This window comes from Phoca vitulina, unplaced genomic scaffold, assembly GCF_004348235.1.
Source record: "Phoca vitulina isolate PV1807 unplaced genomic scaffold, GSC_HSeal_1.0 scaffold25, whole genome shotgun sequence".
In the NCBI taxonomy this organism is placed as follows: Eukaryota; Metazoa; Chordata; class Mammalia; order Carnivora; family Phocidae; genus Phoca; species Phoca vitulina.
In genome coordinates this window covers 44420994-44444939 of record NW_022589728.1, presented here as the reverse complement: position 1 = coordinate 44444939, position 23946 = coordinate 44420994, and the positions used below count along the sequence as shown (strand labels likewise).

General features: G+C 37.1%; 1 protein-coding gene across 2 annotated transcripts in view; it reads left to right on the top strand.

Moving 5' to 3' along the window:
- The window catches only part of STK3 (serine/threonine kinase 3), a 271067-nt gene that overhangs the window by 174126 nt on the left and 72995 nt on the right, over positions 1 to 23946 (top strand). For both annotated transcript variants that reach the window (XM_032421540.1, XM_032421541.1), the window contains one exon: positions 15703 to 15895. In XM_032421540.1, the coding sequence (XP_032277431.1) occupies positions 15703 to 15895 (193 nt within the window). The remainder of the gene's footprint in view (positions 1 to 15702; positions 15896 to 23946) is intronic.

Sequence of the window (23946 nt, the reverse complement as noted above, 5' to 3'; positions counted from 1 at the left end):
ATACTGTGCATATTTTCAGACCACAACGCTATGAAACTTGAAGTCAAGAACAAGAAAAAATTTGGAAAGACCACAAATACATGGAGGTTAAAGAACGTCCTAGTAAAGAATGAATGGCTTCACCAGGAAATTAAAGAAGAAATAAAAAAAATACATGGAAGCAAATGAAAGTGAAAACATGACAGTCCAAAACCTTTGGGACGCAGCAAAGGCGGTCCTAAGAGGGAAGTATATAGCAGTACAGGCCTTCCTCAAGAAGCAAGAAAACTCTCCAGTATACAACCTAACCTTACACCTAAAGGAGCTGGGAAAAGAACAGCGAGTAAAGCCTAAAACCAGAGAAGAGGGGAAATAATTAAGATTAGAGCAGAAATAAATGATACAGAAACTGAAAAAAAAAAAAAAAAGTAGAACAGATCAATGAACTAGGGGCTGGTTCTTTGAAAGAATTAACAAAATTGATAAACCCCTAGGCAGACTTATCAAAAAGAAAAGAGAAAGGACCCAAATAAATAAAATCACAATGAAAGAGGAAAGATCACAACCAACACAGCAGAAATACAAACAGTTATAAGAGAATATTATGGGGCGCCTGGGTGGCTCAGTCGTTGAGCATCTGTCTTCGGCTCAGGTTGGGATCCCAGGGTCCTGGGATCAGGCCCTGCATCGGGCTCTCTGCTCTGCCGGAGGCCTGCTTCTCCCTCTCCCACTCCCCCTGCTTGTGTTCCCTCTCTCGCTGTGTCTCTTCTCTGTCAAATAAATAAATAAAATCTTTTTTTTAAAAGAGAATATTATGAGCAGTTATATCCCAACAAATTGGGTAATCTGGAAGAAATGGACAAATTCCTAGAAATATAAACTACCAAAACTGAAACAGGAAGAAACAGAAAATTTGAACAGACCCATAACCAGCAAAGAAATTGAATCAGTAATCAGGAATCTCCCAACAAATAGGGGAATGCAAACCAAAACCACGATATCACTTCACACCTGTTAGGATGGCTATTATCAAGGCAAGAAATAACAAAGATGTGGAGGAAAGGGAACCCTTGGGCACTGTTACTGGGAATTTAAATTGGTGCAGCCACTATAGAAAACAGCATGGATGTTTCTCAAAGAACTACCATATGATCCAGCAATTGTACTTCTGGGTATTTACCCAAAGAAAACAAAAACAGTAATTCAAAAAGATATGTGCATTCTCCCATATTCATTGCTGTATTTATTTATAATAGTCAAGATATGGAAGTAACCTAAGTGTCCATCAATGGATGAATGGATAAATAGTGTTATTATACATACAATGGATTGTTATTCATCCATAAAAGGGTGAAATCTTGCATTTGTGACAGCATGGATGGACCTTTTGCTAAGCAAAATGTCAGAGAAAGACGAATACCATATGATCTCTCTTATATGTGGAATCTAATAAATAAAAACAAAAACAGAAAAACGAAGTTCATAGATACAGAGGACAGATGAGTTGCTGCAAGAGGCAGGGGGTGGGAGTGGGGGAGTGAGGGAAATGGATGAACTTTTTTCTTTTTTTTTTAGTTTAAATAAACTGAATAAAAATTTTTAAAAAGCAAGAAAGAAACCAACTATCCTCAGCTCCACTGAGTACCCAAAGCCCACCATTGTTGCATTTGAACAAAGCGAGATGCAAACTACCCTAACAAAAGGGTGACGCTACAGATTCCGTCAGTGGGCCTAAATTCCAAGTTGCTTCATTCGGAAAACTAAAGAATTTGAGTTGGCATTTAAGATTTAAAAAAATTTTTTTAATTCCGGATTCCAATTTTTTATTGCTGGTATATATAGGAAGCAAATGATTTTGTATTTTGCCCTTACATCCTATGACCTTATTTATACTTGCTTATTAGTTCCAGTAGTTTTTTGTAGATTTTTTGAAATTTTCTGCATAGTCATGTCTTCTAGAAATAAAGGTAGTTGTATTTCTTTCTCTCCAATCTTTATAACTTTTATATATTTTTTTTGTCTTACTGCACTAACTAGACCTCAGTATTCTTTTAACTTTGATGTTTCTGCATCCTCACTAGGTTTCTCTTTCTCCTTGTTTCAGAGGATTTATCATTTTTTCATTCATAAAAATACATCTAGAAGAAAACTAAGATATGATATTTGCCTACAAGAAGATTGCAGTCTGGTGGTGAGGCACCAAGTGAACTGGTGACTGATGACAATGTGCTACGACAAATACTGTGATAGAGATATGCATAAAGAACAGAAATTGTTGTTTTATTGCCCCTTGATTTTCTTTCTACCTCCCTTTAAAGGTGTCTTCTCTGCTTGCCTTTTCTATCAGTCACATTATCTCTTTCTTCTAGGGCCTTTTTCTTCAGCCTAAACATGTAGTTATATTTTGACCATTAAAGAAAAGGGGGGGGAATCAACAAATTATTCACAAACTTTATGATAGAATAGTCAGAGCCTTTGTTTCTTCACTTAACCACATTTTCTCTCCACCCCTTCTACTGTGGTGAAATACTCTGCCAGCAGTACTCTCTCCAAGGCGGCTTTCTGGGTAAGACGGGGTCGCTTTAGCTCTTGTTTAATTTGAGGTGTCCCTGGCTCATCCAAGTCATTTTGGGTAGCAGGCAGTTGGATATGCAGGCTTGAACCCTAAGGGAGAGCACAGGCAATTAGGAATCAGCAGGCTTTTTGCAGTTGGTAATGAAACCAGAAGCAAAAATAGGATTGCTCAAAAAGTGTTTAAAGAAAATTTTAAGTTGGTGCTTCTTCCTAGACTACTTACTTCACCCTCATTTGCCTGATGGACTCCTTATCCTTCAGGAGTTGTCTTGGACATTGATTCCTCTGGAAAGGGGGAACCTTTCGTGATGTTCCTCTAAGCTTCAGTTGAGCAAGTGCTCCTATATGGTTCCTATATGGTATCCTCTGTTTACCTCTATGAGAATATTACCTGACTTTGTCTACTTTCTACCTCTCTCCACTAAACTATACATTTCTCAAGGACAAAGACTATATTTTAGCACACTGCCTGCACACAGTGTTTATTATATATATATTTAATTTTTGAATCAACAGCTATATATATAATGTATACTTATCATTATAATAAAACCTTTATAATGGCTTCTACCTGACTCATTATGTAGCATAGTGCCACATGATTATCATCAGCACAGAATGTATTTGCATTTAAAATGAATAAGGTACACAGTGGTACTGAAGTATTTTCCTTCAGCAGTTCTTAAACCAAATGTGATAAATATTTGGTTGGGGGTGTAGGGGAGGATTGCGTGTTTTTTTTTGTTTTTTTGGGTTTTTTTTGGCTTCCCTTACACTCCTCTGTTCCAGAGTTTCATTTGTATCAGTAATGTAAATTACACATTAAAATTAATATTCTTATTTTAGTGTGCTTCTAGTAGTCTTCTTCTGAATTGTATGCTTTGGAGGGTGATTTCTCAAAATCATTTCATAATATTATTATTTCTCAGTTTATACAGTGATATTTCTTCTGTTAAATGTGTATTGAAGTTTCTATTTTCTATTAAACAGTATCATAATAGAACAGAAAAAGAGTAAAGAAAGGACGAGGAAAAGAAGAATTTCAGACAGATTAGCCTTTTTATTCTACAAACATAAGATATACAATCATAGATCTTTTAATATAAAGCAATTTAGAATGCAGTGTGATAAAGTAATATGAATGTTTGATATTTCCTGTTGTATGTTTCTGTCAATTTTGTGGAATCAGCAACTGTTCATTGACCTCCTGCTATTATATGGAAATCATTGGGGAGGTTACTGAATGTAGGCAACCTGTCCTTTAAGAAACATAAATATTGCTTATTTAAAAATATAACTTACAGCATCTCTGGTTATATTTTGAAATATATCAGCTTAAAATAAGTAGCCACTAGTCTCTTTCTGAAAAGTATTGATAGTATGTTAGTAAATAGAATAACCTGTTTTATGAACCTATATTATCTGTGTAAATCTCCAATTAATGGAGTTTGTTCTAGTGTTTTGTCTTTGGTGCCCTCTTGTGGATTTTTTATAAACTGCTTGTAACAACACTTTTTAAAGGTGTTACTTTTTTATTTTTAAATATTTGATTTTAGAATCTTTATATTTTGTCAATCTTTTGACATGCTTTTGGCTGCAGGAGAAAAAAGAAAAACCATGGTTACGGTTGCTTTTACTTTTTAATTTACTCTTTTGTATATCAGTATTGTGCACAGGGGATGTAAGATAATCTTTTGTTTGGAAACTTTTAATATAATGCCAAGAACTTGTGCAGTCTTGCTTCATGGAGCCTCTGAAGTCCTGCCCACACGCCTTCTCACCATTTAGGCTTGTACTGATGAACAAGTCTTTTATGACTTTTGGAAATCGTGAATGCTTTGATGTAACTTTAAAACATGCCTGTGAACATGCAAAAAGTTAGGATCCACGAAGGCAGAAGTTTCTGTTTGTTACAGACAGGTATGTCAAAGACTGCAGCTGTATAAGCTCTTACGCGTCTCTTGCAGCGAAACAGAAGGACCACCTACTTATAGCAGTGGGAAGAAAGTTCATTCTTTGTACAGATTTTCAGATACTGTAAATCTTCGTAGCTTTTAATTGGTGAATACCAATTTATTACTTTTTTCAGCCTGTCAGACACTGAGCAGGGCTTCAGGACACCTGTTTGAAGGAGAGGATTTTTGATGTTTTCTCAGTAGTTCTTAGCTCAGTTGAGTTGAATGTGGTCCTAGTGAGACCAGAGTTAACCAGCTGTTCTGCTGTGGGCCATTTCACTGGTAACACAGTGAAATAGATGCTGCAGGGTTTATTGATAAAGAGACAGTGGGGTAAGCGCTCCCCTCCGCTGTATTGGGAAGTGGAATTTGAAGGTAATGCTGTGTGGGCCCCATCAGACTTTCACCTTGCTGGAGCAGAGAGGTATTTTTAGTTCAGTTGTACCATCGGGCTCTTCCTTGCTGTGAGACATAGAAGCAAATGGACAATGGTACCCTTTGACTTTTGCTTTTACTAATTCAAGTAATAACTCAAATTTATTTGTTGACACAGGTTAGCATGTTAGCGTAACCAACAACCCCGAATTTAGTCATGCCCAGGGAGAGAAGTGAAAGATGCCTGCCATGCTTTTCCCCGATTTATTGTCCGTTCCCTTGAAGTTGCACCATATATGCTTGATTGATTTCTGTTTGACTCTTTCACCACAAATTGATCTTAAGATTTCAGTGCTTTTATCATGTGATGAAGTAGCAAATTCTATTAAGTCGTGTTTTAGTTACAAATAGCTGGCATTATCTATTTTCTCTTCTGTCTTCATCTATTCAAGTTAGAACCTTTCACACTTTTCTCTTTAGAGTCAGTTTCATCTCTTTAGGTTCAGAGTATTGGAGTTATTTTGATATTTGTCCAGAAAGTTTCCATAATATATTGATTCTTCTTTCATGGTTTCTTTCAGATTTGACTTGTGGTTTCTGTTTCTGTAGACCTTTTCAGTACAGGCTGTGATTACCTCAAATCTGGATTTTAACCTTCTGATTCTCTTTCTCCAGTCTTCTCCTCCAATTCATCCTTTAGTTTCCAAGGTTCCTCTTCTATGCCAAGCAGCTCATGCAGGTTCTTAGTGTATAGAGCACTCTATAAACTGTAGGTCATTTTTTAATGCAGTCAAATTTACTTAATGCTTTTCCCTTCTAGCCAGAATATTTCTACATTTGTGCTTGTTTTTTTTTTTTTTTTTTTCCAATCTAGAATGCCATTGTATACTCCTAATTTTTATCCTAGAAATTTTTGTCTTAGAAAGATGCAACTTTCTAAGGGGACTAACTTAATTTTAAGGAGGGAGTCTTAATTCTGTTGTTTGATGTTCCTACCCATTCTCAGTAGCTTGTCTATTCATTGTTTATCTTCTGGATTGTGAGCTCAACTCTAGCTTGGTTTTATTTCTGAGAATGATGTGTGAGTTCTGGGTTGAAGATTGAGTTTGAGTCCCCACTTAGGGTGGATTTTTATTTGTTTCCATCAGGCACCCCAGGTACTTCCATAGTGGTACTGCATTAGGCTAATAATTTCTCAGCATGAGGGTCCCCAGACCTTGTGGGTAATGTTAGAAAGCCCTGAAACCATGTCTGCACCTTCTAAAAGGAAGCACCGCCCCCCCCCCCGACCTCCCATCTTTCCCTAAAGCCCAAGTGATTTAGACAAGTTTGCCTGTCGTCCTTCTTTGCCTGTGAGTACATTTTTTCTTGTTCACCCTTTCACTGAGGATGTAGACCTTCAAGAACCCCAACTTTATGCAGGGGTTTCAGTTCCACTTTGGAGAGAACCCAAAGACTTGTCGCTTGTCCCCCTTTATCCACGAAAATGGATACCCATCACCACCCCACCCCCATCATCTTATGCCCCTAAGGCAGCCTTTAAGGCCAGATTTAGCTTATTCTCACTGTTTCCCAGCTCTCTTTGGGGCCCGTGTGGATTCCCTTTAATATCTTAAAAGCTCAGTTATGCATTTAGAGTATGTTTGTTATGTTGTTTGCTATTTCAGTGTCATCCCTGATTCTCACCTCTAAGAGGTTTGAAAGATATCCAGACCACTATAATATTGCAGCTTTTTGTATAATTGGTTCACTTATATATCTTATACATTCACTTTTTTCTTTAAAAAATAGTTTTGGGAAAAAAAATAAAAAATTTTTTATGCAGTAGCAGAATGCATACTCAATTGAATTGTCTAGTTGAATCAAAACCATTAAGATCACTGCTGTATGCTGTTTATGTGCTGTTGTGTAATTATACTAGCAATAAAGATGTATTTAATATTTCAAGAAGAGAAGTAATTAGAATATTTTCAATTAGAAGGATACCTATTTAAGAAATAGTCTATTTCATTGTTACAAATAGCAAATGCTTTCTTTTTTTAAAATTTTCGCGGGGCGCCTGGGTGGCTCAGTTGGTTAAGCGACTGCCTTCGGCTCAGGTCATGATCCTGGAGTCCCGGGATCGAGTCCCACATCGGGCTCCCTGCTCAGCAGGGAGTCTGCTTCTCCCTCTGACCCTCCCCCCTCTCATGCTCTCTGTATCTCATTCTCTCTCTCAAATAAATAAATAAAATTTAAAAAAATAAAAAAAAATAAAAAAATAAATAAAATTTTCTCTAATTTGATTTAATGTTTGGAAAATCAGTATTAGAAACAAATGAAAAAAAATAATGCCTTCAGTAAGAAATATATATAGGTTAGTTGTTATAAAACTTATGTACGAATAGCAACAGCTTTTGTCTACATCAACAATAATGGCTTTCTAAAGTGTGTAAATAACTTTAAAATCAGTCAAAGAGTAGATGAATATTCAGAAAATCCTTTAAGGTAGTAGATATTACATGTGTGAAGACACCTAATGCAAAGTCTGATTATTTCTCGGACTGTTATAGCATAAATCTGTCTTAGCAATGGAGTAGGATTTCCTAATAATGTTTTCAAATATTTGTATTCCATGTGGATTTTATGATTCATAACCTGGATTATCATCAGTACTGTGTTTTGCATTCCTGGCACATGATGACCACTGATTGAAATGCTATTGTATTCCTTACTGGAATTGGCTCCTTTCTACAGTGGAGAAGCATCTGTTCCACAGACCTTTTTCTATAATAAAGTATCAACATGTTTTTCTTCTGCTTTTCTTTTGTGAGGAATAACAGAGTGTGTATAAATGAAGTATAACTTTGGAAGAACCTTTTAAATAACTGTTTTATTGTAAAAATGCTAAAAGTACCAAATGAAATTTTAGTCATAATCTAAAATATCAAGAATAATTTCAGAGTTAATGATTTTTTTAGAGTAAAAAGTGTTGCTGAAAAGTTTTTGCCACCATGAACAAGTTATTAGTGTTTGAGTCTTCAAATTTCATATAAACTAGTTCTCATTCCATTTTTGCTTTTATTAATTACTGTTTGGGTGCCACCTTTCATTAGTGAATTGAATCCTCTGTTTTTTGCATTGCTATTTTTTTCTGCCAATTTGTAAATTAGATTAGCATCCTTTAGCGAACTGACTATGTAAGTGAAAATAATACGCCGTAAAAGCAATCCCTTCCAAACTTGGTTCAATGTTTTTATAATTTTATAGATTGCCTGAGCCAATTGTGTGAATCCAGAGGTACAACCCTCATTATCCCCTTGTAGATTCAACTCTAATTTGGCATATAGGAGGACTAAAAGTATTATTTCACACCAACTGAATGGAATGTTTCTTGTTAAGTTTAATTGTCATAGCATTGACTCTTACAAGGATAAGAGACAAATGACTCACACATATAAAAATAGAGTTAGTGTTTTGGGAATTAAACTGGTTGCAACCATGATAAGATACTAAACTAGCAGTCAATTTTTAATAGAAATTTTTTTTCTATTCAGTTCTATTCTATTCAATTTTTTTATAGAAAATCAGCTCTTTCCCTTCCTTCTCAGTGGGGTCTACTGGAAAGAGTAAATTCCAGTTTGTTTTTTTTAAGCTTTTGGACTAAGTACAAATCAGTTTATATATGTGTATGTCAGTTTCTTTCTCTTAACTTAGCAAAATGAAACATGCTCCAGTTAACCTGTAATGTAAATTCAGCCAGACTTGAGAAATGCTGTAAATAATTTTAAAGCCTTATAAAATTGGAAGGTAGATCTTGGGCTTTAGAATCAGAATGACCTAGTTAGAATCCTTACTCCTCTACTTATTTGTTGTGTGACCTTAGACAAATTATTAAACTCATTTGAACTTCAGTTTCATCATCTGCACAGTAGAGTTAATAATATCTCACAGGATTGGGGCGCCTGGGTGGCTCAGTTGTTGAGTGTCTGCCTTCGGCTCAGGTCATGATCCCGGGGTCCTGGGATCGAGCCCCGCATTGGGCTCCCTGCTCCGCGGGAAGCTTGCTTCTCCCTCTCCCACTCCTCTGCTTGTGTTCCCTCTCTCGCTGTGTCTCTCTCTGTCAAATAAATAAATAAAATCTTAAAAAAAAAAATTATCTCCCAGGATTAATAAGAGGATTAAATGGGAATATCCTACCAAAAGTCCTCATTAGCATAGTGCTTCTAACTCACTGGTAACTGCTTTTATGTTTATTAGAAAAATGACCAACTAATAATTCTAGTTGATAGCATTATTTTCCCTCTCAAAGTTTCTTCAATAGCCATTCTATATTTTAAAATAATACATTAGTTTAAATAAAATCCTACTCTAGAACTTTACATAACATCATCCTTTAGTTCTGTGCTTTGGCACTACCTCATAATAAGGGCTTTAACATTAGTTTAATAGCTTATGTACTAAGAACAGGCTTTGTACTGGATACCAGGAATATAACTGTTAAGATTTGGTTACTGCCCTTATAGATTTTGGACTCTAATGGGAGATTTGGACAAGTCAAGTGTATAGACGATTACAGTATAGTAGTAAGCATGTGAATGGCATAAGCATGAGGTGCTATGACAGTACAGAATATGGCACCTAATTCAGTTTTGGCGTATCTGAGCCGAGAAGGGATGGCTGAGTGTAGTTCTGTTAAAGAAAGAAGCTGTAATATAAAGCACTCACCCAAATTTATGTATATATGTTACAAAGTATGTATCCTTTAAAACGTAATTTAAGGGCAGCTTCCTCTCTGAGGCTTTCTTCATTTGTTATAGGCAGAGTTAGAGGCTCTATTCTTGGTACTCCCATTGTACTTTGCCAATACTTTTCTCATAGTACTTAACAAATTGCCTTGGAATTTATTGTTCACATGTCGGTTTCTGTTAGACACTAAGCTCCTTAAAAAACCAAAATGTAGCAAAACTGTTTCTTATTTATCTTTGTATCTCCAATGCCTGGTCTACTCCTTGACATATTATAAATTTACAATAAATGCTTATTGAATGAATTAATAAGTGAAAATATAAATGGATCCATTCATTAAATTTTTAATAAGTACCTATTATGTGCCAGGTGTTCAAAGCGTTGGGGATTGATAGTGAAAAAGAAGCCTCTGCCTTCATCAAACTATTCTAGTGGTAGAGAAGGCCAGGTATAGGCTATGAAGAGTACAGAAGGATAAAAGATTGATGGAGAGTTCAATTTTAATTTGGTCAGAAAAAGTCTCACTAACGTGGTGACATCTAAGCGGAGACTTGAGTTAAGTAAAGGATAAAGCTGTCTTGTGGAAGAGCATTCCAGGTTGAGAGATCAGCCAATTTAAAGGCTAGAGGGGGAACATGCTTAGAATGCTCAAGAAGCAGCCAAGGGGAGGCCAGCATTGCTGGGACTTGGTGAGTGAGAAGGAATGTGATAGGAGATAGGCCTGGCAGATATTACTGAGCCAGATCACATTTGGCTGAGAAAGATTTTGGATTTTATTCTAAGTGTGATAGGAAGCCAAATGCAGGGTTTTGAGCAGGAGAATAACATGATGTGATTGATTTATCTGAAAGAATCAATCTGCCTATTGTTTGGGAGACTAAAGTGGGCAAGTGTAGAAACCGTGAAAACTGTTCAGAGGCTGTTTTTTAAATAGTTTTTAATAGTTATATATATATAGCTTACATATATAGCTTATATTTTTAAATACTTAAAAAAAATTTTTTTAAAGGATTTTATTTATTTACTTGACAGAGAGATAGAGAGCGGCAGGGAGAGGGAGAAGGAGGCTCTCCGCCGAGCAGGGAGCCCAATGTGGGGCTCGATCCCAGGACCCTGGGATCATGACCTGAGCCAAAGGCAGCAGCTTAGCTGACTGAGCCACCCAAGCACCCCTTTTTAATACTTTTAATAGCTGTTTTTAATAGTATAAATAAGAGAGGATGGCGGGTTTCACTAGGATGGACCAAATAATTTGTATAAGACCCTTTGGGAATAGGAGCTGGTGGTATAAGCTGTTAAAATTGTAATCCTGTACCTCTAGCTTAAGCATTCAAGTAGATCAAAATTTAAATATAAGTAAGGTACATGCATTTAGTGGAGTGATGGACTAAGAAATATAAGAACTAGTTTTCTTACTTCAGCTTTGCTTTTAAATAGGTATGTGTCCTTGGAGAAGTCTCTTACTTTCTATGAGCCTCATTTTTTTCAGATATAAAATGAGGTGTTGAATTATTACAGGTTCATGATTTTATAGTTGTGTGAATAAGTAAATATATAATGAATGCCTACTGTATACGGACTACCAAGTGAAACACTTGAGTAGATTCAGAGGTACTGTAAGGCATTCTTGTCTATAAGATACTTATATTTATAAAAGATTTGACAAAACAGTTATTCACAGTTTGAGATCATAAATTTAAATGCAGGAGTGTATGATGCACATTATAAATTCTATAGAAGTTTGGAAAAGGGGTAATTAATAAAGACTAAAGTAGCCATGAAGGTAACAGATACTTGATCTGGGATTATACCATTTAGTTAAAATGGATAGAGAGGAAAGAGCATTCTGGGTAGAGAAGAAGACATAAACAAAGAGGAAGTCTTAATGACATAGTGTGACATGGGTTTATAGCAGCTAAAGATTCAGTTAAGGTCAGCCTGACTAAATTGGAGGATATGTGAACAATGGGAAAATAAGATTAGCCAGATAAAATAAGATACATTAAAATCTAGGCAGAAATATTTAGCTTTTAATGCAGGCAAGAACTGTGGTCATTAGAGATTTCAGTAGGATATTATGATACTATAATATTCAAGAAAGCTTGGTATGGTATATGGACTTTGAAGAAAGTGTGAAACTACTTTGTTCCTAGTAATATGTAGGCATTTTGCATGTCTTTTCTCATTTAATCGTAACTCCAATGAAAGAAACTAAAATCTAGAGAGTTTAAATAGCTTGCCTAAAGGTCTTATATCTATTAAGTGATTTGAGCCAGGATTTGAACTAATATCTGTCTGATTTTAGAAGTCAGGGTGGGAGAGACTGTTGAGTCAGGGCACTTTTCCTGTATTCACCCAAGTATGAGGTAATCAGGAATTTACTCAGTAGCAGTAGGAATAGAAAAGAAGAGATGGAGCTGGGAGAGAGATTTCTGAAAAAGAACTTGCTGACTGAGTGAATATGGGGAATCAAGGAGAGAATAAACCTAAGAGGACCTGTTGACTTTTTACTCTCGGGTAGCTAATGAAGATTTCTGTGCTTTATATTAGTTGTTTTTGGGGATGGCAGCAGAGAGGAGAGACTAAAGAGGTGGATGAAATGATACCTGATTTGGGAATGCCAAGTTTTAAACATCATTTAAGCATTTAAGTAGTAAATAAAGTCAGGAAAATTTCAGGATTTGGGAGTCTTCAACATGTTAGATAGTCAAAGCATAAGAATGAAGAAGTTTTCTAAAAGAGACTCATGAAAGAAGCACAAAAGACTTAGATACTGCTGAATTTATCATGCAGGTTGAGGAAGAGAAAGGGCTGTCAAATAGCTGAGAACAACATGGATGTTCCTGTTCTCTGTATTTGTATTTGACCTCTGTCAGAATTAGGTTTTGCTTGTTTGTTTCTACTTAAAGTGGAATAGATAATAAATGAATTTCACCGCATGATCAAGTTTTTCCAAATAACAGATTGTTTGGTCTCTCAAACAGAATTTGTTAGTTTATTTTTTGGCCCTATTTCAGTTTATCTTTGATGAACATTCTAAAGAGCAATTTTTTGTTCATACTTCTATTACTGATTTGATCCTTCTGTGAATTTACATTTAAAAACTAATGGCTAGGTTATGATAAAAGCAATAAAAGGCAACTTAAGATACACAGGCAACAAAAGAAAATAGATAAATTCAACTTCATCAAAATTAAGAACTTTTGTGCATCAAAGGAACCATCAAAAGAGTGAAAAGACAATCTACAAAATGGGGAGAAATATTTGCAGATCATCTATCTGCTAAGGGATTAATATCCAGAATATATAATGATCTTCTGCAACTCAACAACAAAAAACAACCTATATAAAAAATGGGCAAAGGACATGAATAAACATTTCTCCAAAGAAGATACACGAATGGTCAGTTAAGCACACGAACAGATGCTCAGCTTCACTACTCATTAGGGATGTGCAAATCAAACCACAGTGAGATACCACATATCCACTAGGATGGCTGCTATCAAAAAAACAGAGAAGAACAAGTGTCAGTGAAGATGTGGAGAAAATGGAACTCTGTGCACTGTTGGTGGGAACGTAAAATGGTGTAGCAACTGTAGAAAACACCTTGGTGGTTTCTCAAGAAATTAAAAAAGAATTACCATATGGTACAGAATTACACTTCTAGGCATAGACTCAAAAGAATTGAGAACAGGGACTCAAATAAATACTTGTACACCAGTGTTCATAGCAGCATTATTCATAATAGCCAAAAGGTGTAAACAACCTAGTGTTCATCAAGACATGAATGGGTGAACAAATGTGGTGTGTGTGTGTGTGTGTGTGTGTGTGTATGTAATGGAATATTATTCAGTCTTAAATGAAATTCTGACACATGCTACAACATGGATGAACCTTGAAGACATTATGCTAAGTGAAATAAGCCAGACACAAAGACCATATATTGGTTGCTTCTACTAATGTGAGGTATCTACAATAGACAAATTCATCATAACAGAAAGCAGAAAAGAGGTTACCAGAGATTGGGGGAAGGGAGGAATGGAGAGTTATTTTTTAATGGGCACAGAGTTTCTGTTTGGGATAATGAAAAAGTTCTGGAAATGGATGTTGGTGCTGACTGCATTAATACTGTGAATGTACTTAATGCCACACAGCTATACAATTAAAAATTATTAAAATGGTAAATTTTATGTTATATATATTTATCATAATTTTAACAAAAAAGCCAATGGCATTTGTACAAAGTTATGTAAATGTTGTGGCTGTTAGAATAGTGCCAACATATTCTGTCTTTAATGTGCTCTCTTGTATTTGTTTTGTTACCATATTCTCTATTTTGCATTTGATAATTTACCTATCTTAATTCTTATTTTATTTTTTAATTTAAATTCAGTTAATTAACATATAATGTATTATTATTTCAGAGGTAGAGTTCAGTGATTCATCAGTCTTATATAACACCCAGTGCTCATTACATCATGTACCCTCCTTAATGTCCATCACCCAGTTACCCCCTCCCCTCCAGCAAGCCTCAGTTTGTTTCCTATGATTAAGAGTCTCTTATGGTTTGTCTCCCTCCCTGGTTTCATCTTGTTTTATTTTTCCCTCCCTTCCCCTATGATCGTCTGTTTTGTTTTCTTAAATTCCACATATGAGTGAGATCATATGGTAATTGTCTTTCTCTGATTAACTTATTTCGCTTAGCATAATATCCTCTAGTTCCATCCACATTGCTGAAAATGGCAAGATTTCATTTTTTTGATGGATGAGTAGTATTCCATCATATGTATATATACCACTTCTTTCTTATCCATTCATCTGTCAGTGGACATGTGGGCTCTTTCCATAGTTTGGCTGTTGTGAGCATTGCTGCTATAAACATTGGGGTGCAGGTGACCCTTCAGATCACTACATTTGTATCTTTGGGGTAAATCCTTAGCAGTGCACTTGCTGGGTGGTAAGGTAATTCTATTTTCAACTTTCTGAGGAGTTTCCATTCTGTTTTCCAGAGTGGCTGCACCAGCTTATGTTCCCACCAACAATGTAAGAGGGTTCCCCTTTCTCCGCATCCTCACCAACATTTGTCATTTCCTGAGTGGTTAATTTTAGCCATTCTGGCTGGCGTGCGGTGGTATTTCATTGTGGTTTTGATTTGTATTTCCCTGATGCCAAGTGATGTGGAGCATTTTTTGATGGGTGTGTTGGCCATTTGTAGGTCTGCTTTGGAGAAATGTCTGTTCATGTCTTCTGCCCATTTCTTGATTGTTAATCCTCATTTTATTTATTTATTTTTTTCTTCAAAGATTTTATTTACTTTATTTATTTATTTATTTATTTATTTATTTTTTTGCGAGAGAGAGAATGAGAGTGAGCACGAGAGGGAGGAGGGTCAGAGGGAGAAGCAGACTCCCCGCTGAGCAGGGAGCCCGATGTGGGACTCGATCCCGGGACTCCAGGATCATGACCTGAGCCGAAGGCAGTCGCCCAACCAACTGAGCCACCCAGGCGCCCTGTTAATCCTCATTTTAAAAAACAACTAGCAGCCTTCTATTTCATCAATTTCTGTTGCTTGAGCTTTAATTACTTAAAACTTTATATTATTTATATATATATTTATTTATAAATAACTTTGGCTCTTATGATAACATTTGTATGTGTGTCTTTATATTAAAATTAGTACTTATAATAGTATTTTTCATTATTAAAAGTAAAATGTTTTTTATTAAATTATAAAATGTTTATATAAATAATATTAAGAGGGGGATGGGCAAAATGGGTGAAAGGGAGTGGGAGCTAGAGGTTTTCAGCTGTGGAATAAATAAGTCATGAGATGAAAGGTGTAGCATAGACAATATAGCCAATGGTATTGTAATAGTGTTGTATGGTGACACGTGGTAGCTACACTTGTGGTAAGCATAGCATAATATAGAGAGATGTTGGATCACTATGTTGTACACTTGGAACTAGTGTAACATTGTGTGTCAACTATACTTCAGTTAAAAAAGTATAATATGCTTGTCATGTTGTTAAGAATGAAGAAATCCAGCTGTCTCAGAAAAGTCTTCCTTCATTGCAGTATTTTTGCTTGCAGGACGAAGATGAGCTGGATTCCCACACCATGGTGAAGACTAGCTCAGAGAGTGTGGGCACAATGAAGGCCACAAGCACAATGAGTGAAGGGGCGCAGACCATGATTGAACATAATAGCACGATGTTAGAATCTGACCTGGGGACCATGGTTATAAACAGTGAAGATGAAGAAGAAGAAGATGGAACTATGAAAAGTATGTGGCTTTTTCCTGTTGAATATTCGTTTTCTATTTAAAAGTACACTTCTGTTGAAACCAAGATAGTTCTCTCTTACTTTTTATAGCCAGTTGTGGAAAATTTTGTTTCTGGGCATTATTTAACAGTTAAAAAAGTATGGCATAAATAAATTTTTTAAAAAATTTTAGTATAGCAGAAAGCAGCACATCTCTAACTTAGGGTTAGGGAGCTTTTTTCTGTTAAAAGATGCTAACCCATAATTTAATTTGTAAAGTATTTTAGAGATAAAAAGATAGCAATCCTAACATTTACTTTTCCAATAAAAAAGTGAACATAAAAGTCTGTTCCAATAAATACAACATAATATTATTTCATGTTGTCTAAATTATCGGTTAAGCCACAGATGACAGGGGGGGTGCAAGCCAAGAGAAGAAACACTAGAAAGAAGGATCAAGAGACAGGGATACTCCTGGAGAAAATTCAGTTCAGTGCATATTTACTACCACTTGTCATGTGTGAGGCACTGTGCCAGGCGTGCTGAGGGGGCTAAAATGACGACTGAGACATTCTCTCTAATCTCTGTTGCTTACAGAGGGATGAAGAGAGAGATACTTTCAGAGACTAGCATTTCTTTTTGTGTATGTATAACTTTTTCAAGATTGCAGGTAACAAGGTAGGACATTGTGATTTCACAGTTAGAGGCAAAAGCAGATTCATTACCTTTTGATACCTACTGACCTTCCTCTTCCCCCTACTACGCTAGTCACGTGTGGTCAGTGTCAAAGTCTAAGCACTAGGCTGTTCTCCACTACACAGCACTGCTTCTAAATGGCACAAAAGCAGTAATACATGATTTCTTGCATTATACAGCCCGGCAAGTTATAAATATTCAGGAATTTGCTTCTATTATAAAGTGAAAATAGGAAGCAGTTTCCTCTGACATTTCTGTTTTCTTCTTGCTACTCCCCCCATGAGGCTGCTTAGTAAGTCTTACCTCATGACTTCAAGCCATTTGTTCACTGCTTTTGCTTTCTTTACATTCCCTAGTACATACAGCACGTTATGGTTGTAGACTTTGAAAGGGAGGGTCATGAAGCACAAAATGCAAGCAGATTGCCATAGAGTTATTCCTAGGTGGGAACTGGGAAAGGGATATGAATTTATTTTTAATCTCCCACAACTGTGAGTCTCCTGAGCCTTTACCCTGGAAAGCAGCCTGAAACGTGTATTCCTAGCTAGGCTTCTGACTACAGTAGGCATTCTGCCTCCAGAACATGGTTACCCAACGGTATTGGATGGTCTTGGAGCCTCCAAAGCCAGCTAGTGGTAGGGTACAAGCTATGTGCCCTCTAGATCAAAAAGACCCTATGATAAGACAGTTTACAACGAATTACCCATTAGCATGTAGCATCACTTTTCCACAGCTGATAAAATTCTTTTAGTCAAACTCTATCATTCTTAGCAGACCAGTTAGAGGACCATTGAGTGCTTTGTTATATCTTCTAGAGAGCTACTGATCTCCCTACAAAACTATATAAACAACTTTTTCTATGCAGTCACATAGTTGAATGTCAACATATAATCAGTGGTTATTAAAAACAAGTTTTTATACAATCTAATTCATGTTGGATTATATTTCAAGGAAGTGGTATGTGATGACGATTTATCAGACATCATACTTTAAAATTACAGTACAGATTTCCACATATTTTTTGTAGTGAGTTTTAGCTTTGACAGCCACAGAAATCATTAAATATATGTTATAATTTTATGCCCTAAATATGATATTTTTGGGCCACAGAGATTTTACTGAAAGCTCATTTTTAAGTTGAGCAGATAGTGGCTTATATACTTGCATTTGTTTATGTGCTTTAGCAGATTTTAAATCCCATGAGCCAACTTTCCATGTATTTTAAGTGTCTGCAATTTAGACATCATTCTGTAATGTGGGACTTATGCGTTCCCCAGAAACTATAATCAAGTGATGTTAGTGTAACCCACAGGGTTATTCGTACTATAGTATAACAATAGTAAAGAATATAAAGAAGTTATTGAGGCAGAACTTACTTACCCTGAAACCACATAATTAGTTTTAGTTGTTTTTTTTTTCATGATCTAAATCTTCTTTAAAACTTCTTAGATTAGTTGGTGTGAGTTCTCAGGTTACGTCATACCAAAGCCCCATTTGCTAATATGTCTCTAGCATTTTTGTCCCCCCCCCAAATTATAGCAACATATTATTTTTAATTTTCTAAAATCTCTAAATCTCTACAATGTTATATTGTGTGCTGAAGACCCTGATTTCCATAACCTTTTCCATTGGAGTCTCAAATGAGTTATCATATATTCTTGTCAGTTTAAATTATGTTTGCATACTCTTTTATACCTTTATTCATGAAGCTAGAAATTATGGACCTGTTTTCCTTACTTCTGAAAAGTGTGGTGATATGACTCTAGGAAACAAGTTATTTTTTTTTTTTAAGTTTTATTTATTTATTTGACAGAGAGAGCACAAGTAGGCAGAGTGGTAGATAGAGGGAGAGGGAGAAGCAGGCTCCCCGCTGAGCAGAGAGCCTGATGCAGGGCTCGATCCCAGGAGCCTGGGATCAGAAGCAAAGTTATTAAAAGATCTTTTGAAGGGAAGTAGAGAAAAGTGACAAAAAATACTTAAAATTTGATCTGTTTTTTAAAAAAGTGGGTATGAGGGCATGTCTCCAGAAGAACTCTCGAAACCTGTTTTCAGCAGCGATGGCATCGCTTTCACCCTCCCTCTCCCACTGATCCCACTCACATCTCCCTGGGGCCTCCTCGGAGCCCAGGGGATGTCCAGGCTTCTGCCTGGCAACCCAGGTCTTTTACACTCTGGCACCAGAGTCAGATGGCTCTCTCTATCCTTATATATTGTGTTTTATCCAGTTGGAATTATGAATGTTTGACAGTAGGTATAAGCAGGTTAGTTGTCATTAAGGAAATCAACATTTGGGACTTTGCATCCTGAAGGAGTGGATGAGGAAGGTCAAGAATCCATTGTCATCACATTTCTGAGATAATAGAGATTGTTTCTTTGGGAGTAGCTCTGGGAAAGTGGTTGTTTCAGCAAAGAGAAGACTGGGGTCTTTTACCTTGTTCAGCTTAGATCTACACAGTTCTGTTTTCTGTGGTGGAACTTTCTGGTCTTACAGAGGTGGGGCTGGATTGGTAGCTCTAGTTGCTGGGAGGGAACTGTCTCTGTTGGTATCTGAGGAAGAGCCACACTCTCCAGTCAGGTTAGAGATTATGCTTCTTGGCTTTAGCCACTCCCTCATTCATATCCTTAATTTCTCTGCCCTATTCTCTTTCTTTTTCCCTCCCGGCAAAATGTGACTGTGGATCAGTCTGTTTGTCCATCTTCTATGCATCTTCACCATGGCTGCTGAGTGCTGATGGAAGCAATCTCAGATCTGTACAGATGAAGATAACCACTTGGGCCCTCAGAACTTTCCTAGAGGCCTGTTTCTCTCCTTCAGCTCTTTCTCCTACAAAGTGGCTATTTTAGACTTCACGAAATTTCTTCCTGCCACTTCTCCTCTCAGTTTCAATAGATGACCTTGCTTTCTGCTTCATAGAGAAAAAAATTTTTCATAGAGAAAAAAATTAAACATTATCACGTGAGAACGTAGAAAAGCTATATAGGTGTTTTAGACATAGACTTTGGTATAAGATAGAAAAATTAAGCCATCCTTAACTTCTCTTTCTTCCTCACCCCTCACTGAATGAACATCATAAGATAGAAAAATTAAGCCATCCTTAACTTCTCTTTCTTCCTCACCCCTCACTGAATGAACATCATCTCATGAGTTCCGCCTCCTGAATATCTCTGTTCTCTTCCTACCGTCTCTGCTTGCATTTCTGTAGTGTAGATCCTCATAGTCTGTCATGTGAAAGGTTTCCTAATTGATCCCCTGCCTCCATTCTTGGTCCCTGCACTCCTCACAAATTCAAGGTAGCACAGACATAAATGTGAGTGATTTGAATGGCAAGATGAGGAGGAAATGGTGAGGGAGCACTCAGCTGATCTGATATCTCTTAAGTAGGAGTATGATGAGTAATATGTGTTGAGATAACTTGCAAGTTGGAGAACTATATTACCTTATTTGTGAAATTTGATGTCTCTTTGAGAAGGATGGTAAAAAGTAACACAGAAGCATGAAAGAGTGAATTTGAATTTTATTATTTTTTATTTTCAGAAAAAATGTGGATTTCTGAAATTATAGCTGTCATCAGTGGAGGGTCTGGCATGGGCCAACATTGTGCTTAGGACTTTGCATACATGATCTCACTGACCCCCCCACAAGGACCCTGTAGAGTAGCATTGTTACTACCATTTGCCCCTACGGAAACTGAGGCTTGGCAATGTGAAGTGATTCGTCCAAGGCCTCACAGCAAGTAAGCGGTGGAACCAGTCGATAGACCCAGGTTTGGCCCCCAAATCATATCATTACTCAGGGGCTGGTGAACTTGACATCCCTCTTGGACAGGAGTCTAAAACATCTATGAATCCTTTAGGAAAGGAGACCTGGATCATTATAACTCCACATAGGTTGCTGGGACCAAATCATCTCAGAATAATATTATTTCCTTTTTTAGACAGCATTGCTAAGCTTCTAGGTCAGAGGAAGTGCTAGGTTTGGATATTGTGTTTTAGGAGTTCGGAAAGGTATTTGACAAGGTCTCTGAAGAGATCCTTGTAGACACTGTGTAGTATGAAGTAGCTGATAGTTCTGCTATGAGGGTTGAACGGTTATACCTAAATAGGCTTGTATCAGTCAGGGTTGATTGGAGGACACAGAAACTGCTCTAGGTGTTTTAAACATAAAGAGATTTAAGTCAGAGATGTGAATATTAACAAAATCAGTGGAAAGGTTGGAGGAGAGGGCTGTGTGTAGACCAGGCCTCCAGGAATGACTCCTACATCCCAGAAGCGACCCTGCCTGGAACCTACTACGGCTGCTGTCGTCAGGAAGGCAGTGAATCCAGAGGCTGCCACTGGCCTCTGGAGTTCAGTACTACAGACTGAGCTCGGTCCCTGTTGCTCTTGTGGGACATGGACGCTACCAGTGCTCCTGCACCTGGGAGGCTGGTGACTGGATGCTGGCATGCTGCTCTCAGGCCCTCACAGCTTCGTAACCGCGCCTGCCAGAGGCTCACGGCCTCTGCCTCACCTCTTGCTTTCCCACTCATGAGAAAGTGCGTTATTCAGGATAAGGTGCAGGGAGTTCTGGGAAATGCAGTGTTTAGCTCTCCAGAGGCAATGCGGCGGTTGCTAGATTTCAGTCAACCATAGTGTTAAATCATAAATTGTCAACGAGAAGATTTCTCATTGATGCTCCAGGGCTTAGGCGTCAGCTCTGGCTAGGCTCAACATTTTTTACAGAAACTTGGATGAAGCTATAGAATGAAAGTCTGTTAGAATTGCAAATGACATGAAGTGGAGCAAAATAAAAATACATTTTAAGACATGATCAGGATCCTCAGAAATCTCCACAGGCCGGAGCAGTGGGCTTGATTTACAAGATAAATCCTGCTCCTGGGTCCATGTAACTAACCTCACAAGTGTCCATCATAGCAGTAGCCCCTCAGAGATGCGGGTTCTGCAGACCAGAGTAGGGCCTGGGCATCTCTAAACAATAAAACATATGTGCTATGGTGAGCACTGTGAATTGTGTAGGACTTTTGAATCACAGACCTGTACCTCTGAAACAAATAATACATTATATGTTTAAAAAAAAAAAAAGAAGATAGTAGGAAGGGAAAAATGAAGGGGGGAAATCAGAGGGGGAGACGAACCATGAGAGACTATGGACTCTGAGAAACAAACTGAGGGCTCTAGAGGGGAGGGGGGTGGGGGGATGGGTTAGCCTGGTGATGCGTATTAAAGAGGGCACGTTCTGCATGGAGCACTGGGTGTTATATGCAAACAGTGAATCATGGAACACTACATCAAAAACTAATGATGTAATGTATGGTGATTAACATAATAAAAAAAACCAAAAAATCAAAACAGCAAAACTGTACAAGTACTTCTGAGGTGTGGCTAGGACTGATAACCATTTTTTAGAACGAGGAAATAAGCAGCTTCACTCGGCTCTTAGGGCCTAGAACTTACCTAGAATATTTACGAAGGGTGGAGACACAGTGGAGCATATTCAGCAGAGAGTGAGCCAGATGGTAAAGTAAAACGGAGGCCATGTTGTATTAAGAATGGGTAGAGGAGGGGCGCCTGGGTGGCTCAGTCTGTTAAGCGTCCGACTCTTGAGCTCAGCTCACATCTTGGTCTCAGGGTGGTGAGTTTGAGCCCTGCATTGGGCTCCACATTGGGTGTGGAGTCTACTTAAAAAAAAAAAAGAGCGGGTGGAGGAATAACTGGTCATGTTTAGGTTTTACATTGTTTATTTATACTAACCTTTCATAACCTGTTTATCTTTTTTTTATCAATGATTGAATATTGGGTTAACTAATTGTAATTGAATATGTATTTTTAAAATGTCTTTTTTTCATATGCCTGTAATACATAGTGACTTTTAAAATATATCACAGTTTATTGTTTCATTTTGGACAGTACATTTATGTAGTATCACTTAATTACTAAGAGAAAAAAAATTAGGTTCTGCTTCAGATTTTTAGGAGTTTATCCTGGAAATAGGTTCTAGATTGATTTTAAAAGAAAGGGTTTAGGAGAGGTACCAAGAAGGGGAGACTGACCATTGGGTATTCCTGTTCCCTCATTCATCTAATGTCCCTGGATGAAATTGTAAGTGAGAGACCATTTGCTCTGACCAACATCTTCCATGTCCCATTCTTTGCTTAGTGACATCTTCTCTCCAAGCCCTGGTTCGGTTCCTTTCCTTCCTTCTTCCTCCCCAAACCTATTTTAGGAAAGTATCAGATATGTTATTATAAAATGATTAATAATGTTTTATGTTCATGAGTTCCCCCTCAAATTACAGAGCTTTGGGCCAAAGGAGTAAATTGCTAAGGATGGAATTTGATTGCGAAGAAACAATTAACCAGAGTGTGTAGGGGAAATCCCATTCCCACATCAGAGATCTTACCATTCTTTCATGAAAAACTTCTGTATGCTTCTTTAACTGATGCCGTATGCATCTTAAGCATCTTTAAGATTGATCTAGCGCATGACGTAACAATAAAGGTGACAACAGTAAACTACAGCTCCCCACTGCAGCTGGGTGCAAATACCCATAATAATACTGGATAGTTAGCAGCCCTTGGTTTTCCTTTACAGAGGTACAAAATATCCCGCTAATGTGTGGCTACTGTGGTTTGGACCTGTTAGTGTAGTATTTTGGTCATAGGATACCTCTTTTACTAGCAAAAGCACAGACAAGCATGTAAATAGGAGTCTTCCTTGTACAAATGAAAATCTTTCTTGTAAAGGCCTCTGAAGAAAGGGTTTCCATAGACACACAGTGGCCATTACAATGGTCATTACTCACACAGGAAATCATCCCTTTTATTTACCTAAAATCCTTGGGCTTCAATCTGTCTGTTTCCCTTTATTCTGCCCTCATTGAAGATGGAAAACAGCTGGTCACTATTTTCTGTGGAAGAACCCTTCATATACACTTGGATACTTATTAAATTGTATCTTCAGACTTTTTCTGGCTGTTCATTTCAGTCCCTTTAACCTTTGTGTGGGTATTATTTTCTAAGCTTTTAATCTTTTTTATGAACAGCCTCTGGATCTTCTCCATGTTGTTTGTATCCTCCTTTGTTTTAAAATAGTCTGATGAAGTTAAGAAAAAGCTGATGTCAGTAGCTTCTGTATTAACATCCTGGTTTTTATATGTATTCACCATACTCTTGGCAACAAATTAAAGGACATATTTCCAAGATCATTAATCAGGTGGAACACCCACATCTTAAAATATTTTTAGAAGAACAAATTAGGTAATATTCATAAATCCCTTTGATGTCGAAATATCTTACGCTAAAGTTGTGATTAATTGTTGTTTTATTCCCTATACTTAAGTGTCTTTGTCATAATTATGTTAAAAAATTAAAAATTAAA